Source organism: Indicator indicator, chromosome 10 (assembly GCF_027791375.1).
Source record: "Indicator indicator isolate 239-I01 chromosome 10, UM_Iind_1.1, whole genome shotgun sequence".
NCBI lineage: Eukaryota > Metazoa > Chordata > Aves > Piciformes > Indicatoridae > Indicator > Indicator indicator.
This window is the reverse complement of record NC_072019.1, coordinates 14,813,356-14,840,674: the sequence shown is the minus strand read 5'-3', so window position 1 is coordinate 14,840,674 and position 27,319 is coordinate 14,813,356. Positions and strand designations below refer to the sequence as shown.

Genomic DNA, 27,319 nt, shown 5'->3' with positions numbered 1-27,319 from the left:
CTCACACTCTTCACTGTTATTGAAGATTGCAGCAGAGTATGGTATTCTTAAACTGTTCACTGTTCTCGCATTGTTCACTCTGTTCTCACCTTCTGTAAACTTTCAACCTGAGTCTCCAAATTCTTTGTCTTTACTTCAGCTTGACTGAGAGTGTCTTTTAGCTCTTGTACTTCCTGGACAGAAACTTGTTCTTCTTGTTGTTCTACCGAGGGCTGAGTTGATGCTTCCGCGACCATCTGAAACATGTTAGGAAATACTAGGCTAAAGAGTACTATCTGCTTAGAATGCATGAACATGAAAAATATTAGCCAGATTATATATGACTCTAGATGAAAATATACCTTTTTTTAATCCACTTTTTCGTTTGCAAAGAAATTCTACCTACCTTATCATGCTGTGCTTTCAGCTCCTCATACTGAGTCTTGTACCTGCGCCCGATTTTCTTGACCTGTGTTATCGTTTTTACTTTTTCTTGTATGTCAGCCACTTTAGCATCTAGTTCTTTCTGTAAAGTATCCTTTTCTGTTCTTATTTTAGTTACTTCCTCCTTCAGGCTCTGCACGAGATTCTGGTTTGTAGTCAAGGATGCATTAGTTCTTAATAACAAGAGATGAGAGGAAGATGCAAATAAGATGTTTGAAACATACATTTTGGTATTGCTCATTTATGTTGTATCACAGACAGTATCTGCAGATAATTATGTTGTCTAGCATTCTGCAATATAAATATTTAGAGAATATAAGTTATTTCTCAACATATCAGAATAAGTTCAGCTAAAAGACAGCTTCCAAACAATTCTCACTTCATTTTACCCGCATATTATCAAGCTATAGGAAGAATACCAAAGGTTTCATAGTTAGACAGACACAATACTGACATAAAGAAGAGCAAAGATACTTCTCCCAAAGTAATTTGCAATAGGATGAAAGGAAATTTACATTCAGTTCTGGTGCCCTTAGCATAAGACAGATATGGTACTGGTGGAGCAGGTCCAGAGGAAGGCCACCAAGATGATCAGAGGGCTGGAGAGCCTCCCCCTATGGGGACAGGCTGAGAGAGTTGGGGCTGTTCAACCCAGAGAAGAGAAGGCTCTGAGGAGACCTTAGAGCAACCTTCCAGTACCTGAAGGGGGCTACAAGAAAGCTGGGGAGGGATTTTTTACAAGGGGTTGTAGTGACAGGATGAGAGGGAATGGCTTTAAGATTGACAAGGGGAGATTTAGACTGGAGATTAGAAAGAAATTCTTTATAGTGAGGGTGGTGAGACACTGGCACAGGTTGCCCTGGATGGTCATGTATGCCCCCTTCCTGGAGGTGTTGAAGGACAGCTTGGATGAGACCTTGAGCAACCTGGTCTAGTGGAAGGTGCCCCTGCCCATGGCAGAGAGCTTGGAACTAGATGATCTTTAAGGTCCTTTCCAATCTCAACCACTCTATGAATTAAGAAATTAAACTTCTAGATACAGCTTGATTTAAAATATTTCACTGCACACAAAACCTTTTTCCTACTTAACTACTACCATACCTGGCTATTTCTGCTTTTAGCCTGCCTGTTTCTTCACTCATTTGTTGTATACGCTTGGTGTTTGCTTCCTTCTCAGAGAGTAGCTTCCGATACTCTTCAAGATCGGTATCCTTCTTTTGACTCAATAAATGCTGGAAGGGAGAGAAAACAGTTTATATTTTCAGAAGATGATTATAGTTCTACCCAGCAAAATCTTTTCCAATTAGAGCTACTGCTTGTGTTTTTTGATTTGGAATACCTATGAATTAGAACAGCCAGTTTTGAAGCTGCACACACAATACTTTATAGTTCAGCTACATTTCTTAGTTTATTGATGTTTTTAAGAAAATGTAGAGTTTTTTTAAAGGCGTTTGGGTTCTTTTGGTGGTATTTTCATTATATCTTCCTCAAAAACATGCATTCCCCACCTGAGTCCGAGCTTTCCAGCGTTTAACATCTTCTTCCAACAGCTTTTTCTCTGCCTGCAACATTCCACTTTTCTCACTCAGCTCAGCATTAGATTCTTGTAGAGGCAGAATGTCTGCTTCAAGCTTGCGTACCTGAAAACACCCAACTGGGGATGAAACTCTGGATCTTTTAAGATCTGACAGGAAAGAAATGGAACTGAAGGGGAACTAAAGGAGATAGAGATAAGGAAATGGAACATGGGAAGCCTTGAACAATGACAGTAAGAGGGACAGAGACAGCAAAATCAACACCCAGAAAGTCCTGAGGTAGCTTCTTCACCACCTCTCTGTTTTTCAGTGAGCAGATAAAGGCAGAGAGAAGAATGAGAAGCAGGAGCAGAGAACGATCCTACAGTGAGAAAAATAATATAGGTACAACTTCACAATCTTGGAATCTCAGTCTTTGCATTTTGGTACAAGAAAGAGATTAGATGCCAAGAATCACTGCACTGGGTTCCATTACAGTAACTGGTGTGTAGAAACAGGAAGAGGCATTATCTCCCTTTTAAACTCTTCAGAAAGTTGTACTCTGCTTTTTAAGTATTCCTGTGCCATTTTTCTCTGCTCTGCTGATGATATCCTTGCAACTGGTATATCTCCAGCCAAGGATTCACAGATTCATCTTGGTTGGAAGAGACCTTTAAGATCATCAAGTCCAACCACTAACCCAGCACTGCCAGGTCACCACTAAACCATGTCCCTCAGCACCACATCTACGCAGTTTTTCAAACCCTCCAGGGATGGGGACTCCTTCCAGGGCTCGACAGCCCTCCATCTAAATCATTAATTTACTGTAATTAGCAATGGTATATCCAGACACTAACAGAACAGCTTGAATATCTGAATAACCTCAGCACTAACCTTTGCTTGAATTTGTTGTAGCTCTTGCTCTAGCCTCTCCTTTTCTTCTCTTAGCATCTTGTTGGTTTCTATCAGTACATTCATGGTCTCAGTTTTCTTCATCAATTCTTCATGCTGTGCAATGGTTTTTGCTGTTACCTTTTGAAAAGATAGATCTCAGTCATTAGAGTTTTGCTTGCTGATGTATATATACTTAGCTGGATCTGGCAGAACACCATCTTGGAAAGTCATCATGGCATTCTTTATCTCACAAGTACATACAAAACAAGTAAATATCGCTTATGAAATGGACAATGGGAAAAAAGGCTGAGAGAAATTATCTTTCTTTTCCCTATTTATGTGATTCTTGGATTCCCACACTGCTTCACTGGGCTCGGAACAAAATTCTTCATTTGGCTACAAGGCAACCTCAGTTTAAAGCAGCCAGTTCTTCCAGAACTTAATTTTTGGGCATGACCAGCATAGACAAAGAGTAGAATAGAGAGAATAGCTCTCTCTGCTTAGTGAAATCATAAGCAGTAATAGCTAACCATACCTGCACCTTCTCTCTCTCGGCATTGAGACTGTCCTGTAGCTCCTGGAGTTCCCTTTCCAGGTGCTCCACTCTCTGACGGTAACGCAAACTCTCCACCTGGGCCACCTCAAACCTAGTTTCTGCAATCTCCTTTTCTCGGCGTATGAATCTGCAGTAAGAGAATGAACACACTGAGTCAACAAAAATGCAAGACAAGGCATTTTGAGTTGAAATATCTTATATCTGAAGGTCAACTGAGTACAGAAAGCGCTTTAGAAAGATCAAAAAGAAAATCCTAGTTAAAAGGTTCTGGAAAATCTACATACACCCCCTAAAAACAATGAAAAAATCTCTGAGACTTCTTGCCAGTCACATTTGCTAAAATCTTATTTATCTTCCTATCATAGCAGACTCAATTGTTTCCTAGGAGCTGAAAGAAATCTTGTCTACTCACGCAGTACAACCACCTCCTACCTAGCAAAAAAGTGCTAAAGTTTTATATATTATCCTGCAAATACAAAGTCATACAGAAATATTTAATTTGGCAACTAATTTATAACCCCTGAGGAGCCCAGAGATAAATTTACCGAAGAATTTCTAAGATCTGTTCCTGGGATTTGCCTTCCTCATTGAGAGAAACATTCACTGCAGCTGGCATGGCTTCTTTCATAGAAGTCACCATCTTATCACTCAGACTCTCCAGCTGTTCATGCAACAATCGATTTTGCTTTTCCAAATCTTCACAGCGGGATGCAAGCTTTGAAGATTCATCCTACAAGAAAAATTGTTCAATGGCTGTGAATTCTATGGCTGAATTTCAGTTAGCTCCAGTGAGTTTTTTTCAGCTATCAAACTAAGTCATACCTTGATCATTCTCTCTCTCTCTTCCCAGGAGGCTTTGCTCTCTAACAGCTCAGACTCAGCTTTCCGAGCAGCTTCCTCTAGCTGCTGCCTTACAGCTGTGTTCTTGGCAACTTGCTCTTTGATAGCCTGCAACGCTTCAACATCGGCAGCATGAAGCATTAATTCCCGTTCGTATTTATTCTGAGCTTCAGAAGCCATCTTGGCCTGCAGAGAAATATTACAAATAGATTCTGTACCTTTAATGTACAACGAGCTTGTCAAATTCTAGGTAGGAGCAGTGACCGCTAACTAAAATCACTAGCAAAGCCTCTGTCACTCTCAAGTACAAAAAAATATAGATAAGCTTAGAATAGTTCCTTCAAAGAAATTGCAATTGCTGAGAAAAAACAGAATTTGAAACCATTTTCTTTGAGTGGCTAACAGGAGGACACACTATCACCATCCTATAAGCACCATCCCTGGAGAAATTTAGATGAAACTGAAAATCAGTGTTGGTGACAAGTGATAGGAGGAGAAGAAATGGCCTCAAGTTGTGACAGGGGAGGTTTATGTTGGACATTAGGAAGGATTTCTAACACCTGGACGCATTCCTGTGTGTCCTGCCCTAGATGATCCTGCTCTGGTAGGGGGGGTTGGACTAGATGATCTTTCATGGTCCCTTCTAACCCATAATGGTCTGTGATTCTGTGTGATTTCTTCCCCGAAAGTGCTGTCAAGCCCTGGAAGAAGGGGTTTGAAAAGCTGTGTAGATGTGGTGCTGATGGACATGGTTTAGTAGTGGACTTGGCAGTGCTGGGTTAGTGGTTGGACTTGATAATCTTAAAGGTCTTTTCCAACAAAAATGATCCTATAATTACTCTACAATCAAACTTCTTGCTCTAGATTCTGTAGAGATAATAGGCAGGTATCAGAGCAAGAACATTCACTTGTTATCTCTACATCTGAATGGTCAAAGACATTTACTGCGTGAGGTTAAAAGGCTAAAGCCATAGTAATAAGTATATACCTGTTTACTGCATTTTGGCCCAGATAAAACAACAGCCAAAAGTTTTTCTACGTCCTGTACACTGCTGGAATCCTGACTTGCAGAAAAGTCTATCCCCTTTATAAACACTTGGTAATAAGAAAAACTTGTGCTGCTAAATACCATCACATTGCCTCAGTTTCAAAAGATGATAGCTATGCTTTGGATTGGAAAGATATTTCCCCCCATGTCCTGCTGTGAGAATTCAGTTTTCTTTTTTGCTACCTCAGGAGACTGAGGTAGCAAATCATTAAAATGAGTTAAGTATATTCCCCAATCACAGATCTTACTAACAATAACCCATTGCATCTTCTATTTTTTCCTTAAATGTGACACAAACTGTGCTTGAAGCACAACTTTGTATTCAGTTTAGCTGATATTACTACAATGTTTGATCAGGCAGAAAAAATGAAGCATTAAATGAGCAGCTGTTCACAACATTAAAACGCTCTTACAGGACTTTTCTTGCCTCACGAGTCTCTGATTAGCAGTACTACCTCCAAAAATCTTGAGTTCAATTGAAAAACAATGAAAAAAAACAGCATTCAGTTTACTACCTCTGTCTAAAACAGGCAAATACTACGACATACTTGTTCCTGGCAGTCACGTCGGGCTTGTTGTTCATTACTGAGAGCTGTGCTGGCTCTCTGAAGGGCTTCCTGAACTTCCGACTGCACAGTTGACAGACTCTTCTTTAGTTCTGACAGCTATGGTGATGAGGGAACAAGAAAAAAAACAAATTAAAAAAAACAAGAAAAAAAACAAGACTAAGAGGAAATTCTTTTACAGAGTATTGATCAGAGCAAGGCTCTGAATGTAGACAGTCCTGAGTAATGTAGAACTGGAGGGTGGTTATTGCATTATTTATTTGAATCTAAAAAGAAATGTCAATATTTTGACTTAATATACAGAGCTCTTTCCTGCTAAAAAAAACACTCCTGTTCTTTCAGATTTGAGCATGTAGTAACCCTAGTTGCAGTCAGCCTGTTTCTTTCAACCCCCATAAAAACCCAAATATAAACCAGACAAGTAAGGGCATGGATCACTCTGGTTTCAAAAGCATTTTAGCATTTCAAAATGGCCCATAGGTCAAAAAGAGTTTTCTGAAACCTATCTCTACAGCTTTTTTTACTCATGTTTTTTTCTGAGCTGCCCAGAGTTCAGGAAGATATTGACAACTTTAAAATACACAATCACCCTAAATAAAGTGATAATGTTCATGTACTACTCATGTTTGGTAACCTCTCACAAATCCAGTTAGCCTTTTGTATATCCTAAAATATTTTGTTTTGGACACTACTGTGTTGCAAAAACAAACTGAAGTTTAAAGAATTCTGAAATAGCAGATTCTTGTGGACTCTCCACAAGGCAGTTTAAGGGTGGGGACATCCAGTGCATACCTGTTGTTCCATATTCTCCAAGGCTTTACGCTTCTCCTCTTGAAGTTCTTGTTTTTCTTTCTCTGACTCCATCAGCTTCTTCTCTAGCTGTGCTTGATACTCTGAAGATTCCTTTAGACGAGCTTCAACTGTTGCACGAACTTCCTCTGTCACCTTCATTAAAAACCATCATAAGAGATCAATTTTTTACTTTAAATATGGCATTCTAATGTGAAATTCTTAAGATCTCATTAAGAGCAACACTGAAAGCATGAAAAATCAGAGAGAATTGAACTTTTTCTTCTTTTCCCTTCAAAGCTGCAGTAGCTCATGGACACCTAACTTCAGTTTTGCCTAATTCCTCTCATATATTACAAACTGTACCCCAAAAGATCTTTCGGTTTGTTTCTGCTTTTGCTTTAATAAACAATGGTAACTACTTACCTGTTTTTCCTTATTAAGGGATTCCTCTAGGCTAAGAACCATGGCCCTGTATTGTTCCACATTACTAGAACTAGTCTTGAGTCTCTCTCTCAGGTCATTAACTTGTTCATCAGCTTGTCTTAGTCGACTTACAAGATCATCCACATCTTCATTTGTACTAGGCTGACCTAAAAATTCAGAACACATTCATTAACTAATGAAGTTTAATTCAGTTTTTTTTAAACCACTCTTCTGTGAAAACTGAAGTCTTTCAGGATATTAACATGGAAAAAACAATCTCTCACAAAGCTTCCCTAAATAAGGCTGGCAGTGCTAACCAAAATAGAGACTAATAAGAAACACTGTTGATTGAGCCAAAAATAATTGGCTATTTCAAAATAAGTAAACTAAATCGACTTAAGCTGTTTCACAGAAAAAATAAAAGGGATCCTTTAATAAGTTTTGCTTTATTTGTGCCCTTTGGGACTGCTTAGACATTAATTTTACCTTAACAAACCATCCTTATTATCATTTGTTTGGACATGTGATTGTAATAATCAGATTTATTATTTGTTGTACACTCCTCATTCTAAATTATCATGAGTGCTGAATTTTATCATCCTATAGACAGCAGCATTTAACAGAAAGTGAAACTCAATGTAGAAAAACTTCTTCACCTTTCCCTGGAGCCCTCTGTGATGACTGAGATGCTAGCTGAGCCTCTGTATTGTTGAGCTGCTGTTTCAACATGGCAGTTTCTTTCTGGGCATTCTTCAACAGTTCCTTTGTGTTCACATGACGGTTTGTCTCAGTCTCAAGCTGTCTCTTGAGATCCAGGATATGAACCTGAAAACACAAGGTTATTGATTTTGTAATTATTCACAAATGGCTCAAAGAGGAAGTATGTCCTGCATGAAAAACAAAAACTGGCAGACGCCACGCAATGTTGGCTTTATTTTCACTAAACCTAGTTTAGCATGTTTGTAACTGTACTTACCTCTTGATTTTTGGTAAGGGAATGTCTTTGTTCCACCTCATTTTCCAGTTTCTTCTTCAGCTGAGATATCTCACGTTCTAGCTTTTCTATCTGATTATTGAGTCTTTGTTTTGTTTCTGTCTCAGACCTCTCCAGTATTCCCTGATAAAAGAGTATAAGGCAGTCTTACAATACACTTCAATCACTTTCTTCTGAGTTACTGCAGCACTTCATGCAAAGTTGTCACAACACTTCTCCCATCCCCAAAATAACTACTGCAGGGAACAAGAAATAATAGGGAAACAAAGAACAGTGAAACACTGGAACAGGTTGCCCAGAGAGGCTGTGGTTCCCCCCTTCCTGGAGGTGTCCAAGGCCAGGCTGGATGAGGCCTTGAGCAACGTGGTCTAATGGAAGGTGTCCCTGCATATGGCAGGGGGGTTGGAACTAGATGATCTTTAAGGTCCCTTCCAACCCAAACCATTCTATGTATCTATGAAAGAAAATAGTGAGAAGTAGAACTTAAAACATATCACCGGTGAGGCCACACCTTGAATACCGGGCTCAGTTTTGGGCCCCTTGCTACAAGAAAAAAAACTGAGGGGCTGGAGTGGGTCCAGAGAAGGGCAGCAAAGCTGGCAAAGGCTCCAGAGCATAAGTCTTGTGAGAGGCAGCTGAGGGGAGACCTTCTGGCTCTCAAGAATTCCCTGAAAAGAGGCTGGAGCCAGGTCAGGGTCAGTCTCTTCTCTCAAGTAATAAGCAACATGTTTCCTCTCATGGAAACAGTCTCAAGTTGCACCAGGGGAGGTTTAGGTTGGACATGAGGAACAATTTCTTCCCCAAAAGGCTTGCAAAGGCCTGGAACAGGCTGCCCAGGGCAGTGGTGGAGTCTCCATCCCTGCAAGTAATCCAACAAGTGTAGATGTGGTGCTGAGAAACATGGTTTAGTGGTGTGTGGTGCTAGATTAACAGTTGGACTCAATGACCTTGGAGGTCTTTTCCAAACTTAATGATTCTATGATTCTGTAATTTAGAACAGGAATAACAAACTTGCTTGAACAAGCTGCTCCAGTATTTTGTGTTTGGTGTCAATATGTAACAAAAAAATTCAGCATCCTTTTAAGACCACATCCCATGACTGTGGTACTTGATTTCAATAGGTTTTAATGGAAAACTCTGAAACAGTCACACCAAATTTGGACACAATAATGCCACATACCTGAATAGTTCGCAGATTAGTAAGCAGCAAGTTCTGTCCTCTTTGTTCAACTAATAAAGACTCACGCTGCTGAGTCAAACGCACATCTGACATCTTCAAGATATCTTTCTCTTTCTTCAAGTTTTCTGCTCTTACCTTAAGACAGAAAATAATAACAAGAACTTTGTTATTAACCCCAAATATGCCTATTAAGTTGAATATTATTTTTATGATCAGTTACTACTAAGGTTAAAGAGCAGCTTTGAAGAGTATATACTGTGAATAAAAATTCATGAAAATTAAGCCAAAACCAGTTCATAGATTCATTCTGGTGTCTCACCACCCTCACTGTAAAGAATTTCTTCCTAATCTCCAGCCTAAATCTGCTATCCTCAAACTTCAGTCCATTGCCCCTCATCCTATCGCCACAAGCCCTTGTAAAAAGTCCCCTCCTGGCTTTCTTATTTGACTATCATATTCTGATTTCTCTGCAAACTGAACAATACCTTTGGAACATTGTTCCAGCTTCACTCAGTGCTTGAGATCTGCATAAATATACACACACGCAAACTTTTATGCATTTAAGAGCTGATGCACTCAAAAAGCCACACAAAAGCATACGCAGAACCCTCGTGCTGATTTGGAATGCCTAACAGCATAATCTTCTGCGCTACGAACCTCTGCCACCGCCAGTTTTTCATTAGCTCCCCTCAGGTCTTGAGTCATGGTGTTAATTATCTGCTCTTGCTTCTGCGTTGTTGCTGTGAGTTTCTGGGTTCTTTCGTGCAGAGATGTTATTTCACGACGGTAGCCTTCAACATTATCCTGCAGCATTTCATACCTTCACGTGGAACAATAAAGCAAAGGATGTGTTCGGCACACTGCGTTTAACTGTATGGACACAGCTAGTATTTCATATGGAAAGTGATGCACAAGAACACATGTGGCTTGCTCAACCAGAAGGCATATTCTTGATGCCACCTTCACTATTCCCTTTGTGTTCTTTAACAATAAATACTATCAATGTTTCACTGGCAACTCCTTGTGATAAAGTGATATTCATAGATTCATAGAATGGTTTAGATTGGAAGGGACCTTAAAGATCACTTAAGTTCCAACCCCCCTCTACCATGGCCAGGGACACCTTCCACTAAACCAGGCTGCCTCATCCGACCTGGCCCTGAACACCTCTAGGGAGGAGGCATCCACAACCTCAATGAGAAACCTGTTCCAGTGTATCACATATCACCACCCTCACTGTAAAGAACTTCTTCCTTATCTCCAGTCTATCTGCCTTCCTCCAGCTTCAATCCATTCCTTTTCATCCTATCACTACAAGCTCTTATAAGATGTCCCCCTGTGGCCTTCCTGTAAGCCCCTTCAGGTACTTGAAGGCCACTATAAGGTCTCCCCTGAGCCTTCTCTTCTCCAGCATGATTCTACTGAGAGAGCAAACATACACAAGGCAATGAAATTAAAGAATTGATTTACCGTTTGGAGGCAAATTCCAGCTGTGTGGAGATCTTTGCATTTTGGGATCTCAAGTCTGTGACCTGCTCCTGAAGCTTTTCATTTTGTTCATTCAGCAATTTGTCATTCTCTGCCTTTTCTTTTTTATAGTTCTCAAAAACTTCCTGCAACTACATTGAGAGAATAGACATTAAAGTGCTTAGAAGAGTAGAAAGAAATAGTGATAGCTTTCTACAGTGTTTATTGAAAAATATACCTGCTTAAGAGCAGCTCTAGCCTCCACCGTCTCCACCGACTCAGCCATTGACACTGGCGCAGGAGTTGAAATGGCTTGAGGTAAACTTTGGCGCTTTGGAGTAGATAGAAGAGAGACGTCCTCTGGTAACATACCTGAAGCTAAAAACCAGATAAAGTGGCTACTAGATGAAACAATTGGCCAAAGCAGATCATAGAATCATTAAGAGTGGAAAAGACCTTTAAGATCACTGACACTAACCATAACCCGACTACCAGGACCACTAAACATGATCCTGAAGCACCACATCTACAGCTTCTTGAACACCTCCAGGGATGGTGACTCCACCGCCTTCCTGGGCCGCCTATTCCAACACCACACTACTCTTTCAGTAAAGAAACTGTTCTTAATATCCAAACTGAAACTCCCCTGGCACAACTTAAGCCCCTTTCGTCTTGTACTGTCTTACCTGGGAGAAGAGGCCAACACCAGCCTCACTCTAACCTCCTTTCAGGTAGCTGTAGAGAGCAGTAATATTTCCCCTTAGCCTTCTCTTCTCCAGACCAAAAAACCCCAGCTTCCTCAGCCACTCCTCACACAATCCCTCATCAGCCTCACTGTCTTCTCTGGTCATGCTCCAGGACCTCAATGTCTTTAATATGTAACCATGTGCAAGTATGGCTAAAGCAAATACTGTGTGGCTAGGACAGTTTTTGGCTCTCCTGAACAACTCATTCCTTATACCTACAACATGCTACCAGAGCACATGTAGTCACCACTGCCCCTCAGTCGCTGCGTACCAAGTGATTACAGTGTGAAAAACAAATCAGGTATCTAAATTCAAACTTACTGCTTTTACAGTGATTAGAGAACAGAAGATTAACAGAAGTTACTGGTACCATTCTAGCACCATGACTGAAAACCCAGAACAAATGACAATTTGATTTACTTTTTCTTCCATTGGTGCAGAACTGTGAAGCTTACCTTGCAGAGGAATGTTGGCTCCTGTGGTCTGTGCCAGCAGGATGCGGAACATATCACGCTGCCGAACGATAGACTCGACAAGCTGCAGCTGATGGTGACGCGACTCACGGAGCTTTTCTAGCTCACTGAGAGCTTCGTCCAGCTGACTCTGAAGCTCAGCAATTCTGAAACCAACAGATTGTTTCAGTTGCAAACACAACAAGGCATAGCAAGAGGACACAACTCTTACATTTTGTCACAAGTCCTTCAGTGCACCTCTAGTAAATCTCTGAAAGTTAAGCATCACTAATCATTCTGAGCAAGCTTTCAGGCAGACTGCCCTTTGGGCTTGGCATTTTGTAGATGATACACAAACATACTTGAGTTTTTGCTCAGCTAACAGGAATAAGAAAACTTCCTTCTTCACAGAATCCCTGCATGGTAGGGGTTGCAGAGGACCTCTAGAGATTATCTAGTCCAAGCCCCTTGTTGAAGCAGGGTTACACACAGCAACTTGCCCAGGATCACAATGTCCAGGTAGGTTTAGAATCTCTCAAAAGGAGACTCTACAACCTCTCTGGGCAGTCTGCTCTAGGGCTCCAGCACCCTCACAGCAAAGAAGTTTTTCCCTCCCGTTCAGATGGAAGCTCCTTCCAGTTTGTGTCCCTTGGCCCCTGTCCTGTAGCATGGCATCACTGAACAGAGTCTGGCCCCATCCTCTTGCCCTTGATCTTTTAGCTATAGATCAACATTGATCAGATCCCCTCTCAGGCTGCTCTTCTCCAGGCTAAACAGCCCTACCTCTCAGCCTTTTCTCCTCACAGAGATGGCTCCAGACCTCTCAGCATCTTGGTAGCCTTCACTGGACACTTTCCAGCATTTCCCTGTACCTTTTGCATGGGGGAAGCTCAAAACTGGACACAGTACTCCAGATGTGTTCTCACTATGTCAGAGTAGGAGAACATCCCACAAACTGCTGGCCACTGTCTTTGTAATGCACTCCAGGAGACCATTTGCCTTCTTGGCCATGAGGGCACATTGCTGGCTCATGTGCAACTTGTTATCCACCAGCACTCCCAGGTCCTTCTCTGTGGAGCTGTTTTCCAGTGGGTCAGCCCCCTACTGGTACTGGTGCAGGGCTTTATTTCTCCTATGAATTCCCCAGGCACATTTAAAAAACAGCTCTCTTTTATGAGATCACGTTCACTAAAAGACCAAAATTACATTTACTTTGGATTTTGACGAGAACACCTATTACAAGAGATATGACTATAAAGCCATTTTAATCTACACCTGAAGACAATGTTGCTTAATAGCAATTTGCCTTTATGAGTTCCACAGTTGCTCACATGTGCACTTCCATATCCATATGCAGTTAAGAGCCCTCAGGAGCAAAAAATGTGAAAAGTGTTTGAATAAATCCCTGATACTTCCTAATGAGATGACTTTCCTAGAGGGAGCAGGTAACTTACTTAGATGATGTTGTTTCTTGTTCCTCTTTTTCTCTAGCCTCTCCCAGCTCCCGAAGAGCCACCAAGAGACGCTGATTCTGCTGCTGCAGTTCTTCAATATTTCTATATGAGACTAGATGTTGAGATATGACTTCAGAAGAGCTACTGATGTCAGCAGAGCTCACTTCTTCATCACGGATCACATGATTGCCTCTGGCCTCTTCAAGTTCCATTAGAAGCACACGAATCTGAAAGGGAACATTCTAGTATAACACTTGAACACACACTCTGAAAACCACCATATTAAAGTACTTGGAGATTAAGTATTTTTTGTGTGTGTAGTATACAAACTACTACAATCAATAATCATGAGATAATTATATTACAGAAAGAACAGTCTAACAAAAGGAAACCCCATCAAGATCAGAAGATAGTCTGTATTCAGTTCCACAAACAGATCTAATCTAAACCATACAGAGTCACAGAATTGTTTTGGATCATCAGGTCCAAGCATTAACTGAGTACTGCCATGTCCTTCGGCTCATCTACAGAGCTTTTCAACACCCCAGGGATGGGAACTCTACCATTGCCCTGGGCATCCTGTTCCAGGGCTTGACAACCCTTTTGGGGAAGAAACTGTTTCCAACGTCCAACTCAAGCCTCCCCTGGCACAACCTGAGGCTCCTCTCATCCTGTCACTTGTTCCTTGGGAGAAGAGACCAACCCCCACATGGCTCCAACTTCCTTTCACGTAGCTGTAGAGAGCAGTTAGATCTCCCCTTAGTCTTCTCTTTTCCAGACTAAACAACCTCAGTTCCCTCAAGCTGCTCCTCACAGGTTCTGTTCTTCAGACCCTTCACCAGGTTTGCTGCCCTTCTCTGGACATGCTCCAGAACCTCAATGTCCTTCTGGGAGCGAATGGCCCAAAACCGACCCAAATATTCAAGGTGTGGCCCTATATATATATATATATATATATACGTTTCCCATGTCAAATGTGTAACAATATTATCCTAAATAGCATCACTTCTATGCAGCTAAACTTAAATTAATTTTCCAATTTTATTCTAATTAGTATTTCAACTATTCCAATTTTGAAAGCAGAAATGTCAGTATCATGTTGTCTAAACGAGAAGCTCCTAATATCAGTAAGGCTCTTATGACAATGGAAGTCTACATGAGTGTGGCTGAACACAACTGGCAAGCAAGAAATACAGCACCACATTAACAAATAAATTGCAAACTATACATTTAGCCATAGCAACATTTGTTCTACCTGCTGGGAAAGATCTTTCACTTGTATTTCCAGTCTCTGGTTTTCTCTTTCAAGCAGAGAGGCATGCTTGTTGGCTTTATCAGTATCCTCCTGCAATCGCTGGATCTCCTGCAAGCACACAAACATGAAGAAACACATGGCAATCCAACTCAGACTCATTCCTTTCCAGAGAGAAACCATTATGCTGGGCCATACCTTGTGAATCAAATTGTGTTTTACTGTTTTAAAGTTACACTCCAAAAGTCCATGTATTTATGAATCAAAAGCCACACTCTTTCTTTCATGCTGTTATTAGTGTATTAACATTAATGGGAAGTGAACACGGGAGTCCAATGTTATTTCTTTGGGCAAATATTAATCTTTGTTTACCAAAAATTTGGCTCTCTCAGAAAAATCACAGAATGGCTTTCATTGGAAGGGACCCTAAAAATCATCTACTCCAACCCCCCTGCCACTTCTCAACTAGACCAGGTTGTTCAAGACCTCATCCAACCTGATCCTGAACACCTCCAGGAAGGGTCCATCCACAACCTCCCTGGGTAACCTGTTTCAGAGTCTCAGCACCCTTGTATTGAAGAACTTCTTCCTAAGATCCAGTCTAAACCTACTCTTCCTCAGCTTAAAACCATTCCCCCCTTCTCCTATTGCTAGACACCCTTATGAAAATTCCTTCTCCAGCCTTCCTGTAGCTACGCTCTATTCAGGTACTGGAAGACAGCTATAAGGTCCCCTCAGAGTCTTCTCTAGGCTATTAAAGTCACCACATTTAATCCTTCACTATAGAAGACTGAAAAAATTGGTTCTGTAAAATACTTTATACAATGCAATAAACTGCAAGTTAGGGTAGTTCTTCACACTAAAAGCTGACTACAAGATTCATCATATACGTTTATTAACAGCCATTAGGATTAAGGAACTACAAATCCATCTTTGTCACCATTTGACATGCTCTTTGATTTGATACTGACCTTCATAGCTTGTTCAAGCTTTGCAGACAGACTAGCAACAGCTTTCTGGGAACGCTCAAATTCTTCCCGCTGACGTTTTAAGATTGGTGCTTTGGCTTCTACCTCCTGCACTATTTCATCCAGGTACTTATTGATACGCTTGTTCTCCAGCTTCTCCAAAAGCAACTGATCCTGAGTTTCTACATATGCATTGTACAGCTGCAACAAAAGAGATTTTGGGTCGGTTTTCGTACATCTAGGCATCCCTCTTGCAAAAGACTCACTGGTAACTAAACAATTCATACCTTAAGGCAATAAAACTTTACACAACTCTAAACATGATGGACTTTCAGAACAATGTGTTTTTAGGACCATACAATGGCAAAGCAGTTATCTTTAGGAATTTTTAAATGGCAAACATCTATTGCATGCAGTTGTACTAGAAAAGAATTCTAGGTAAAAGGACAAATCCTAACCAAATTTAAGACAACACATGTATCAAAACTAGCATCACAAAAGAGTCTGCCTCAAATGCAGGACAAAAGTCTCTTCAACTACAGTCAGGCATTACAACAAACCCAAAGCCTTCACCCTTATGTTATGAGCATATCTCAGCTGGCATTTCAAGGGCCTTGAAATTGAAGAGTTTGTTCTCACTTACCTCAGTTAATTTCATTCCAGGCTTGACTACTTTGGCTACTGCTGCAGCAGTGGGAGACATAGCTGCCAGCTCCTCCTCAGACAACACGGCTCCTGAAGACATAATCCCAGCAATTACCATTACAAAGCTGCAGTAATTCCCATCATCTGTATTCTTTGTTAGTCGTCATACACCTTTGTGCTTGGTAACTGCTGAATTATAACTACACTATTCTAACTCCTTAGAGCAGTCATAGGTAAGCTTAGGAAGTGTGGGTTCAAAAAAACAAAGTTGGATGGGGTGGCTGACACCCTTTCAGCACGTGCTGCCATTCAGAGAGACCAGGGCAGGCTGGAGAGCTAGGCACAGAACAACCTCAAGAAGTTCAGCAAGGGCAAGTTTACTTCCATTAAATTAACATGGTGACAGAGCAAACATACTTCATGCCTCTTTGTTTCTCCCTGCTCTGCTTTCTCTTTCCTTTAGAAAATATTTATATGCAGCAAGCAAACTATTTTCAATTATAAAAACCCCAAAACCAGATAGGAGGACAGTGAATACTGAGGAATATTTAATATTAAACAGAAATTTAAGGACAGAGGTTTGTTTCTTTTTTTTAAGAGGAAAATAGGAAAAGTTTCTCATCCCCAGTACCTTCTATATAAAACCTTGAAAAGCATGACTCAGCCTTAAGAACATGTTTTCTCGGTGTGTTCTTTAAAAATTATGTCAGATTAACAAAAGAACTTCAAAAATCGTTTCAACAGAAATGCATTTTGCAGAGGAAATGCATTTTTGGGGGTGTGTGGGGGTGTATATATATATGTATACACACATACAAAAGCTTCTAAGATCCACGATGTGGCGCCAAAAATAAAAATGTGTCAGTGTGAGCTGAAATTCCGCCCTCACCGACAATAACCAGGCTAGCCCAGTCTGGAAGCAAATGAAAGCTTATTTACAAAGCAGAATCTACAATCTATGATGAAATGCAATGAATATGTACAAATATACAAAATTCACAACATTTACAAATATATGCAATCCACAGAAAAGCACAACCAATCTCCCTTTGCTTCCCCCCAAAGGGGACCCTTCCCAAAGGGCCCCCCGCCTCCCAGGAGCTTCCCCCGCAGACCCCCCTTGGACAGAAAGCAGAGTTAGTTAGAGCAGAAAGTTGTTAACTTAGCTGCCAAGGTCAGTGTGCTATCTTCAGCCAGAAGAGAAGAAGAAAACAGCAGCCAGACAGCCCAGCAACTGCCCTTACTGCAGAACACAGAATGTGCAGAGTGCCCCACTTTGTTTTGAGTAATAGTTCTTAAACGTTTCTATCTATCCAATGGAAGTGTTTAGAACAATCGTTATTTTGCTTTCTTACACCTAATAGTGACTTATTTACACTCTTTCACTTTCTCTGTTCTGAACTTTGCAAGGAAAAATTAAAAAGACAGTTTCAAACCATCACAGACCAAAGATGACCCATGCACTTCCTATAGAAATTCAGCCTAGTGTTTTCATTCAAGACACCAAAAAGTCAAGGCCCTTTGTATTTCAGTTCCCACTGTTCTCCCTACCTTTGCGCTTTGTAGCAGACAGCAAATCATTGGCATTCTCCAGTTCCTTTTCCAGTTTGCTGATCTTCTCCTGCAGCTCTTTTTCCATTACAGCTTTTGACTCTTCCACCTCAGCCAAATGCTCCTGGGTCGCTTTATTAGCTAAAATCGAATCAGACAAGCAGGTTTCTGTCTTTGGTTGGGTTGTGGTTTGTTCCTTTTAAAGAGATCTAAATTTGCCTGCTTTTATTTGTCTATATTTGTCTTTGATTTTTACTTTATATGATCTCACTTGTAGTACTGTGACCAGCTATAGGACCCCCAAAACAAGAGGGAAATAGACCTGACAGAGCAGGTCCAGAGGACAGCCACAAAGATGATCAGAGGGCTGGAGCATCTCTCCTATGAAGATGGGCTGAAAAAATCAGGGCTATTCAGCCTGGAGAGGAGAAGGCACCAGGAAGACCTTAGAGCTACATTTCAATATGTGAAGGGGACCTACAGGAAGACTGGGAAGGGACTGTTTTAAGAAGTGCCTGTGGTGATATGACAAGGGGCAATGGCTTGAAAGTGGCGCAAGGGAGATTTAGGCTGGATATCAGGGGGAAGTTCTTTACAATGAGCATGGTGAAATACTAGAACAGGTTGCCCAGGGATGTGGTTGAGGCCTCATCCCTGGAGACAGTCAAGACCAGCCTTGACGTGGCCCCAGGCAGCCTGATCTAGTTGGAGGTGCACCTGCTGACTTCAGGGTGGTTGGTCAAGATGACCTTTCAGGGTCCTTTCCAACCTGTGAATCTGTGATCTGCAAAAGGTTGTAAGAATATTCAGCAACAGTACAGAAGCATGAACTTCTGCCTATCAACTTTGCTCACAATGGGGCTAAAACCAGTGAAAAGGAAACTAAAACAAGGATCTAAAAGATGTACCTTACAAAATTAGATCCTCGCTGTAAGATTAAAAATAAAAAAATCCAGGCATATTTGAATACAATTCCCATCCCTAAGTAAATTCAACTAGTCATGTAAATTCTTTGGTATAAAGTGATGTTCCTGTGTATGTTTTGGTGCGTCAAGCTGGTTACAAGGGAGCACAACTACTCAGCTCTGTTTGGCATTTCTCCCTCACAGCTTACCTTCACCTGCTTCCTTCAGCAGCTTGTGCAGCTCTTCTACTGCACCGGTCAGTTCATTGCTCTTTGCCTCTGAGTCATCAGCAGCACTCTAAAGAGAGGCGTTTAGTTTCACTTTAGTACATAGTGATAGCAAATGCATTTTTCTAACAAAAGCCCAAAGGGACCAAAAAATGTGTAGTTCTTTTTAAAAAATGCTGAAAGATTCACTTAAACTGGACAATTCTCTTTCCACTTGGATTAAGACTCACTCTGATAGAAACTACCCATAGAATGGTTTGGGTTGGAAGTGACCTTAAAAATCAACCCCCCTGCCATGGACAGGGACACCTCCCACTAGACCAGACCGCTCAAGGCCTCATCTAACCTGGCCCTGAATACCTCCAGGGAGGAGGCATCCATGACCTCCCTGGGCAGACTGTTCCAGTGTCTCACAACCCTCACTGGGAAGAATTTCCTCCTAATCTCTAGTCTCGATTTCCCCTCTCCATCTTAACTGTTTCGTCTTGTCCTATCACAACAAGTCCTTGTAAAAACTCTAAAAGTCAGAAGTGTCAGACATGGATTTGGCAAGACAAAGCCAAATAAAATCAATTCCCTTTAGATGCTGGTTCTGGCCTAGCTCCTCTTTTCTCTACAGAAAATCTGGAGAAACTCTGAGCACTCCAGTCCAGTAATTCTGCAAATGTGGTATTTTTAGGAAAACTCATGGAACGGGTCCAGAGGACGCCAGAGAGATGATCAGAAGGGACAGCCTGAGGGAGTTGGGGCTGCTCAGCCTTGAGAAGGCTCCAGGGAAACCTTAGAGCAGCCTTCCAGTACCTGAAGGGGGTCTACAAGAAAGCTGGGGAGGGATTTTTTGTAGGGACTGAACAACCACAGTTCCCTCAGCTGTTCCAGGTGAGGCCTTGCCAGTGCCCAGTATGGGGGAATGATCCCTGTGCTCGTCCTGCTGGCCACACTCTTGGTGATCCAGGCCAGGATGCTGTTGGACTCCTTGGCCACCCAAGCACAGCTGGCTCATGTTGAGGTGGCTGTCACCCAACACCCTCAGGTCATTTTCCAGCCACTCCTCCCCAAGCTCTGAGCACTGCAGGCTGTTGCTTCCCCACATCAATACTCTGTGGGGAAAAAACACCAACCTGGCCTGTATCACACTGTGCTAATTCACCCCTAGGAATACCAATCTGCGCTTATAACAGAATCAAACTCACCTTATACAGATTGGATAACTTTATGTGGGCATTCAGTTCATTGTGGAATCTTTCCTCCATACCAGCTTGCTGCTCTTTTGCCTGGTAAATTAAAGAAGAGAGGGTGAGGGATCATTCCACTTTTTCTACTTCACTCATTTTAGGTTTTAATTCACAGAAACAACCATAATGCTGTTTCATACATATGTCAAGTTGGCTTACCTCTTTCAGTTTATTCAAAAGTTCTTCCACATGCTTCTGAAGATTTTCATTTGACTGCTTCAAGCTGTTTACCTGTTCTTCCATTCTGGAAAGCTGTTCAAAGAATAAATGAGGACACCATGAAAGAATTCATCTTTCCAATTCAGTTTATTTTGGAAAATAAGCATTTAATTGTTTTTTCTAGTTGAAAAACTAAACCCAACTTTCTTTACTCGAACACACTTATTAAAGTACTTGGTTCTGTTTAATACAGGACGTATAATTTGTAAGAAATAGCAAAAGCACTCAGTAATGACACTACCTCCTCTTTCTTGTTCTCCAGGCTGCATTTAAGCTCCAGGATTTCATTGCCTTTCTCTCTGGCAGTATGCAGAAGTTCATCTGTTTTGGATTTCAACTCAGTGTTCAGCCAGTTGTTTTGATTCTGTAGTAGTTCTTTTTCTTGCTCCAACCTTTTCTCACGGTACTAAGAAGAAAATTGCATGTGTAACTCTGCTGGTTCCAACTAAAATAAAGCAGCTAATCAAAATACTATGATCAGAGTAGCACAAATATGCTGTCATTCGGTAAATAGCACCAAATGACAGTGTTTCTCATTACTCTGGTAATACTAACTCACCAGTCTCAAACTATAGCTTCCTGAAACCTGAGTTTCCTCAAAGTTTATATTAGTGGGGAACAGCTAGGACAGAGTGGAGCCTCAGCAAGTTTATTGATGACACAAAGCTGGGAGGAGTGGCTGACACAACGTCAGGCTGTGCTGCCATTCAGTGAGACAGGGACAAAATAGAACCTAGGAGGTTCCATCTGAACATGAGAAACTTCTTTGCTGTGAGGGTGCTGGAGCCCTGGAGCAGGCTGCCCAGAGAGGTTGTGGAGTCTCCTTCTCTGGAGAGATTCCAAACCCTCCTGGACATTGTGATCCTGGGCAACCACCTGTGGGTGACCCTGCTTTAGCACGAGGGTTGGACTAGACGATGTCTAGAGGTCCCTTTCAACCCCCAGCACACTGGGATTAACAAGATTAATATGTACTTAAGTAAATTAAGATATCAGAGTTTTCCTCCTTTTTTCTCCCTTCCTGCTCTCTATTACCTATTTATGGAGTTTATTCTGCCCACAGAAAAATGGTGAAGGTTCATAAACAATTTCTTTTCTCCTTTCCACATGCCTTTATGGACCTGAAGACTTTCTTCCTAGCAGTTAGAAGCAGTAACCTTGCCACCAATCAGGTTTGGACATGCTTGCCCAACTTGATGCCTCCCTGCCTTCTATAAATATAAGTCTCACTTCCAGATACAGCCATCAATTTTATAATAAAATAATTTATTTTAACTAACAGGAATGCACTTGACCTACTTTCAAAGTCAGTAATGACAAAATGATTATTACATAGTGTGCAAACAACTACTTCTTAGGATGAACATGTATTACCACAAAAAGTACTACTCACCTTCATGGAAACATCTGATGTTTGAAGTTCATCTAACTTCAACTGAAGTTTCACCTTTTCCGTGTTTGCTTCTGTGAGCTTTTCATTTAGCCGTTTAACATCCTCTGGAGGAGGGAAATCAGTGTAAAAATAGCTCACTGTATAGTTTTACTTACAATGTACAGTACTTACAGGACATACAGCTTGAATTAGCTCAACTAAATTGCAAGGAATGAGAACAGGCAAGATAAGATAATGGTAAGTAAGATATTGGATAATGTGTGGGTTTAGATCTACAATATCAAGCATTAAACTGCTGGGTTTTTTTCTGCAACTTGCAAGCAACTTCCAGCCTGGTTTCTTTTTCTCTAAATGCTTTTTCCTGCTCATCCCTTCCTTGATGCTGTCTGATGCTACAAACTGGGTACTCCACACCAGATTGGCTATTCAGGCATCTGTTATGTAGCATCATTACATGAAGTATTTAGTTAGTATGTCCCATCTGTACCGTTTAAATGTTCAACCTCCTGAGAGCGTCTTTCACTTGTCCGAACCAAATCTCTCTTTTCAGCTTCCAGTTCTTCTTTTTCTCTACTTAGATGGCTCTGGAAAAAAAATGCAAAAGAGAAATAAAGAAGTGTGATCAGCTTTCTGTACCAGCTTATAGTCACTTGTGTACTTCGCACTGCAGAGGAGCACATTAAACCCCAGTAGGTTACCCCAGGCAACTGAAAACTGAGAAAATATGCTTTTAGAGTTGGGCAGCTGAATTAGTATAGCATGAAAATGTAACTGCTTCCATTCTATCATGTTGGGGTATGCAGGCCAACATGCCTTTTCTTGTGATTGACAATCAACACGTTCAAGTAATGTTTTTTTCCCCTATAAATCACTCTGGTATCCCCATAAATCTATCCAGCTGACTCTTTGTGTCTAAATGCATAATGCCACCATCACACAAAATTGGACAGTAAAGACAAGAGAAGTATCACACAGCTTTCAGGACTCTGCTTGTCAGTTGGCACAGAGAGGCCCCACAAGGCTCCCTGTTCTAGCTGCATTTGAATGAAGATTAGAATGAAAATTGCTGAACTTAGAGCAAATTAAACTAACTGAACATCTAAGAGAAATACAAACTAAGCAGCAGAAAGTGTTCAAAAAGGCATCTGATTTTAATATCCTTTGACAGACAGCTTTGATAGTTAAGGCTTTGCTGAAACAGTTTTGTTTTGTTAAATAAAAGAGATAAAGTACCCAAGGAAGGAACACATCATTAAAAAAATCATTATCAAAATCAAATAACAGTTAATAGTCTTGGATGTTTTCTAATGTGTTGGTCAAACCACTTCAGTTTGGCCCAGGTAAGTGCCTCTGAGGAAACCACCATTCTGGGCAAATCTATCTAATAATCATATTTTCACTGCCTGCTCCAGAAGGTATTCTGCTGGATCAGTCAGCTGAAATGACTCATCCCACAACCCTAGGACTTTTGAGTACAACACAAGGAAAACTGTGCCAGGGCATGGGAAAGGATGAGAAAACAAAAATTCCTCTTGACCCCTTTGCCCGAACATTGAGGTTTGGTTTAAAATCACTTCACAACAGGTTTCAGCTAGAATGAAATAGCTGAAACCAAAGTATCTGCTCTGACAGATATTCACCTGTAAATCAATTTGCTAAAACATTAGCATTGTCTTAAACACCCCACAATTTTCCTGGGCTTACAGCCCTGTGGACATGTAAATATGCACATCAGTGCATCTTTGAACCGATATTGATCCAGTCCAGATTGGACACTGCATTCTTTGCTGCAATGAGACAGGTGAGCCAGAGCCTTTCAATATACTAGCAAGTTCTTCCAGTACCTGAATGGCTGCATTACGATCCTGAGCAGCTTCAAGTTCTTTATTTTTCTCATTCACTGACTTCAACTGTTCATCTGTTGAAAAAGAAGAAATTGGAATGAGGGATCTTCACTGCAACATAATGACAAATTCACACTCCAAATACAACTAAGTTAAAATTTCCCTTAACACAACAACAAAAGGAGAAAATAATTCAAGACTTCATTAGGGATGGGTTAGACAGTACTGTGACAAGCTACTGCAATCCATAGAGCAGAGGTGCTTATTGTCAAGATCAAGGCATAACCCACTCTACAAAAATCATGAACTTTTTTCTTACCCCTCAAGCACAAAAATTCCCTTAAAAACCAGCCAGTTTGAACATAAACGCAAAACATCTCTCCACTTGCAGAAGTAAAAAATGTAACTGATGGATGGATTTTCAACTCCCATTTAAAACTGGAAGCATTGCAGGATAAAACTGGACTAAAGAATGAATCTCCTGCCAAGTTATACTCACGGAGTTTCTTCAGCTCCTCACGGAGAGTTTGACATTCTTGTGTCTCATTTACAAGCCTCTCCTGACTCTGAGCCAGACGTTTTTCTACTTCAAAGTATTGTTGTTCTGCAAAACAAGAATCTTATCTCAGTTTCACTTTATAAACATAACTTTTCCTTTCTCACCTTTAATCTTTATTAATGGACAGCTTTATTATTTATCAAGAAAATATGCAAAAATAATAGGACTACAGTAGACATTGAAGAAAAAAAAAAGTATTTCTGAAGGCAAAAATACATTTCCGCATTGAATTACCACGGTTTAAGATATTTTGTTAGCATAGGAAGTAGCCCTGTAGGAAAGGACCTGGGAATTCTGGTGGTTAAGAAGTTTACCAGGAGCCAGCAATATGTCTTCATGGCTGTGAAGGCCAATAGTTTCCTGGGTTGCATTCAGAAGAGCATGGCCAGCGGGTTGTGGGAGGTTCTCCTCCCCTCTACTCTGCCCTAATGAGGACACATCTGGAGTACTGTGTCCAGTTCTGGACTCACCAGTTCATGACAGACTGGGAACTACTGGAGAGAGCCCAGCAGAGGCTACAAAGATGCTGAGGGAACTGGAGCATCTCTGTGAGAAGGCGGAGAGACCTGGGGCTGTTTAGCCTGGAGAAGAGCAGCCTGAGAGGGGATCTGATTAGTGCTTAGCAAGAGCTAAAGGGTAGAGGCAAGACGATGGGGCCAGACTCTTTTCAGTGGTGCCCAGTAACAGGACAAGGGCGACAAGCACAAACTGGAACCCAGGAGGTTCCATCTGAACAGGAGGAGAAACTTCTTTGGTGTGAGGGTGCTAGAGTCCTGGAGCAGGCTGACCAGAGCAGTGGTGGAGTCTCCTTGTCTGGAGAGATTCCAAACCCACCTGGACACAAACACACCATGCTGTGGGTGACCCTGCTTTGGTAAGGGGGGCTGGACTGGATGATCCCCAGAGGCCCCTTCTAACATCCAGCATGCTGGGATTCTGTGATATATTTCCAGAAATGATTCACCGAGTTAACAGCCTGTTTGGGTTTTTTTGTTTGGTTGGTTTTTTAATTTTATTAGCTCTTTAACATATTTGATGGAGCTAGAGAATGTTACGTCAGCACAATTATGCAGTGTGGTCTCATCAACTTAAAACATAGCCCAGGTATCATGGGATTTGATGTAGAAAAATTTTAATGAAGACCTCTTAAAATGAACTCTTGTGCTCTATGCTGCATATCCTATAGCACTGAAAAAATAATTAAATCTGAATCTTGGTTATCTGAAGTAGTAACTGTATCATAGAACTTAGAACTCTAAAATAATAAAAGAAGAAGTAATCTGTCTCTCAGATACAGTTGGCTTCTAAGAAAGTGCTGAGGGATTCTTATTCCTCTTCTGTTCTCTATCATTGAATTATAGAATGGTCTGGGTTGGAAGGGACCTCCAAAGGTCATCTAGTCCAACCCTCTCTGCAGTAAGCAGAGGTACCCTCAACTAGACCAGGCTGCCTAGAGCCCTCATATATCTCACAATTTCAAGTACTGCTTCCTCTCTAGTCACATATGAGAAGAAGGGACCTGGAATAGACTAACCTGATAAAAATCAGTGGGTTACCTTAATTTACACTACCTTTTAATTGACTTCAGTGAGATTTTTATCATTAAAGAGACAGAAAGTTTGAAGATGGCGGTAAAGTTATGTCACACACCCAATAAATTAACTCAGCAACCCTGCCCAGAGCTTACACTCATCTACAAACTTTTCTCATTTCTGCCTCAGTTCTCTACTGGTGTTATTTTTCTGCGACCAAGTAGCCTCCAAAGCAATATAAAAACGTTGACTCCATCGGAAGCATTTTAGGGAAGGGTCATGGTCTTCAACATAGAATTTAACAGAAAGGTGTATAATTAAGGCTATTAGAGTTGGGTCAACAAATCATTGGTTCTCTTCCAAACCAAAAATCAAATCAGATTGAAACATATCAATTCTTGTTAAAACCCTGACCAAAGTTGTTGTTTAAGCCCATTTTGAATGCAGTTTTAATCCTGAAAGCCGTTTTCAAAATAAAAAAAAAAAGTATCAGATTCATCTCGCTAAGAGAAAGTAAGAAACAAAACCAGATCAGGTCAAGGAACACGTTCCCCACCTTAGGGCCCTTTCCCAGGCTAGGGATACAAGCACTCATCCCACAGGGCCCAGAACACGCTCTGAGAGCAATCCCAAGACATCCACAACCCGCCAGGCCCAGCTCTCCCTCCTTCTTTCACCAGAGGAGCCCGCGACATTGCAAGAGCGTCGGAGGAGGGGGCGCCGGACCCCAGGCCGCCCGTCTGCAGCCGAGCTACCGGCCCAGTGCCACTGCCCGAGCACCGAGATGAGCCCTTGGGCAGCTCAGCCCCTAGGCAGCGGAGCGGCTCAGGGCCTGCCCCATTCCCACTGCCCCCTCACCTCCGCTCCCGTCCTCCCCGCCTCCGACTCACCGCTGTCCACCTTGAAGCGCTCATGCCTGGCTCGGAGCCCGTCGATCTCGCTCTGCTGATCGGCCAGGAAGCGTTCCAGTTTCCCCTGCACCGGCTTGGGCAGCTTGGTGAGCTCGGCCCGCTCCAGGACCTGCTGCAGCACAGCCGCCATGTCGCAAGCAGCCGCTGCGTTTTCCGGCCTCACCAACACAAGCGCCGCGCGCCCGATGGAACAGGCACTGCAATGGCGCATGCGCGGACGTGAGGGACATGCCACGCGAATCTATGGGAATTGTAGTTCTCGAGCGGGACGTCGCTCGCCCGCAAGCACTTCCGTTTCCGATAAGGCCACGCTTTCCGCCATGTTGAGTGAGGCTGAGGGTATTGGTTGATGAATTAAAGCTGCTAAAAATCGAGACAGGAACCCTATGACTTCTCGAAGCTCGCCACAAGGCTGTTCGCCATCCTCCGAGGCCCTGCGCGCCCGGGAGAGGCAAGGGGAGGCGAGACTGCTTCCGCCACTCTAAGCATGGCGGCTGTAGCGCTGAGTTCTCCCTCCGCGCGCCCTTCTCCCGCTCTCGGGCCTGGATTGGTGTGTGTCATCTTCCTGTGCCGGGGCGAGTGTGGCGCCTGCCGGCGACGTCGGCATTGGCAAATTCAGTGCTGAGCTGTGGCGGCCCTGGCTGCGCTGAGGTGGCGGTGGCCAAGCTTGGGGACCCGGCGGCGATCTTGCCCGTCAGGCTAGTGCGGGGAGAGTCGGGGTCGGCCCGC

General features: G+C 42.0%; 1 protein-coding gene across 2 annotated transcripts in view; it reads right to left on the bottom strand.

The window, feature by feature from the left end:
* TPR (translocated promoter region, nuclear basket protein) overlaps nt 1-26,720 on the bottom strand; it is a 44,729-nt gene extending 18,009 nt beyond the window's left edge. The window contains exons 1-32 of one of the 2 annotated variants that reach the window (XM_054384404.1): nt 26,570-26,720; nt 24,088-24,192; nt 23,589-23,662; nt 22,232-22,328; nt 21,745-21,848; nt 20,593-20,757; nt 20,292-20,384; nt 20,091-20,171; nt 18,880-18,967; nt 17,766-17,906; nt 16,213-16,304; nt 15,573-15,770; nt 14,605-14,712; nt 13,350-13,576; nt 11,899-12,062; nt 10,936-11,075; nt 10,701-10,849; nt 9,888-10,050; nt 9,231-9,365; nt 8,033-8,173; nt 7,713-7,881; nt 7,057-7,223; nt 6,634-6,786; nt 5,824-5,940; nt 4,210-4,413; nt 3,933-4,117; nt 3,367-3,514; nt 2,832-2,969; nt 1,932-2,063; nt 1,525-1,655; nt 386-596; nt 90-236 (exon numbers count right to left, since the gene is read on the bottom strand). In XM_054384404.1, coding sequence (XP_054240379.1) covers nt 90-236; nt 386-596; nt 1,525-1,655; nt 1,932-2,063; nt 2,832-2,969; nt 3,367-3,514; nt 3,933-4,117; nt 4,210-4,413; nt 5,824-5,940; nt 6,634-6,786; nt 7,057-7,223; nt 7,713-7,881; nt 8,033-8,173; nt 9,231-9,365; nt 9,888-10,050; nt 10,701-10,849; nt 10,936-11,075; nt 11,899-12,062; nt 13,350-13,576; nt 14,605-14,712; nt 15,573-15,770; nt 16,213-16,304; nt 17,766-17,906; nt 18,880-18,967; nt 20,091-20,171; nt 20,292-20,384; nt 20,593-20,757; nt 21,745-21,848; nt 22,232-22,328; nt 23,589-23,662; nt 24,088-24,192; nt 26,570-26,720 — 4,518 coding nt within the window. Of the gene's footprint in view, nt 1-89; nt 237-385; nt 597-1,524; nt 1,656-1,931; nt 2,064-2,831; nt 2,970-3,366; nt 3,515-3,932; nt 4,118-4,209; nt 4,414-5,823; nt 5,941-6,633; nt 6,787-7,056; nt 7,224-7,712; nt 7,882-8,032; nt 8,174-9,230; nt 9,366-9,887; nt 10,051-10,700; nt 10,850-10,935; nt 11,076-11,898; nt 12,063-13,349; nt 13,577-14,604; nt 14,713-15,572; nt 15,771-16,212; nt 16,305-17,765; nt 17,907-18,879; nt 18,968-20,090; nt 20,172-20,291; nt 20,385-20,592; nt 20,758-21,744; nt 21,849-22,231; nt 22,329-23,588; nt 23,663-24,087; nt 24,193-26,569 lie in introns of those variants that run through there. The other variant, XM_054384405.1, reaches the window with a different exon arrangement.
* Between the last annotated feature and the right edge of the window lie 599 nt (nt 26,721-27,319).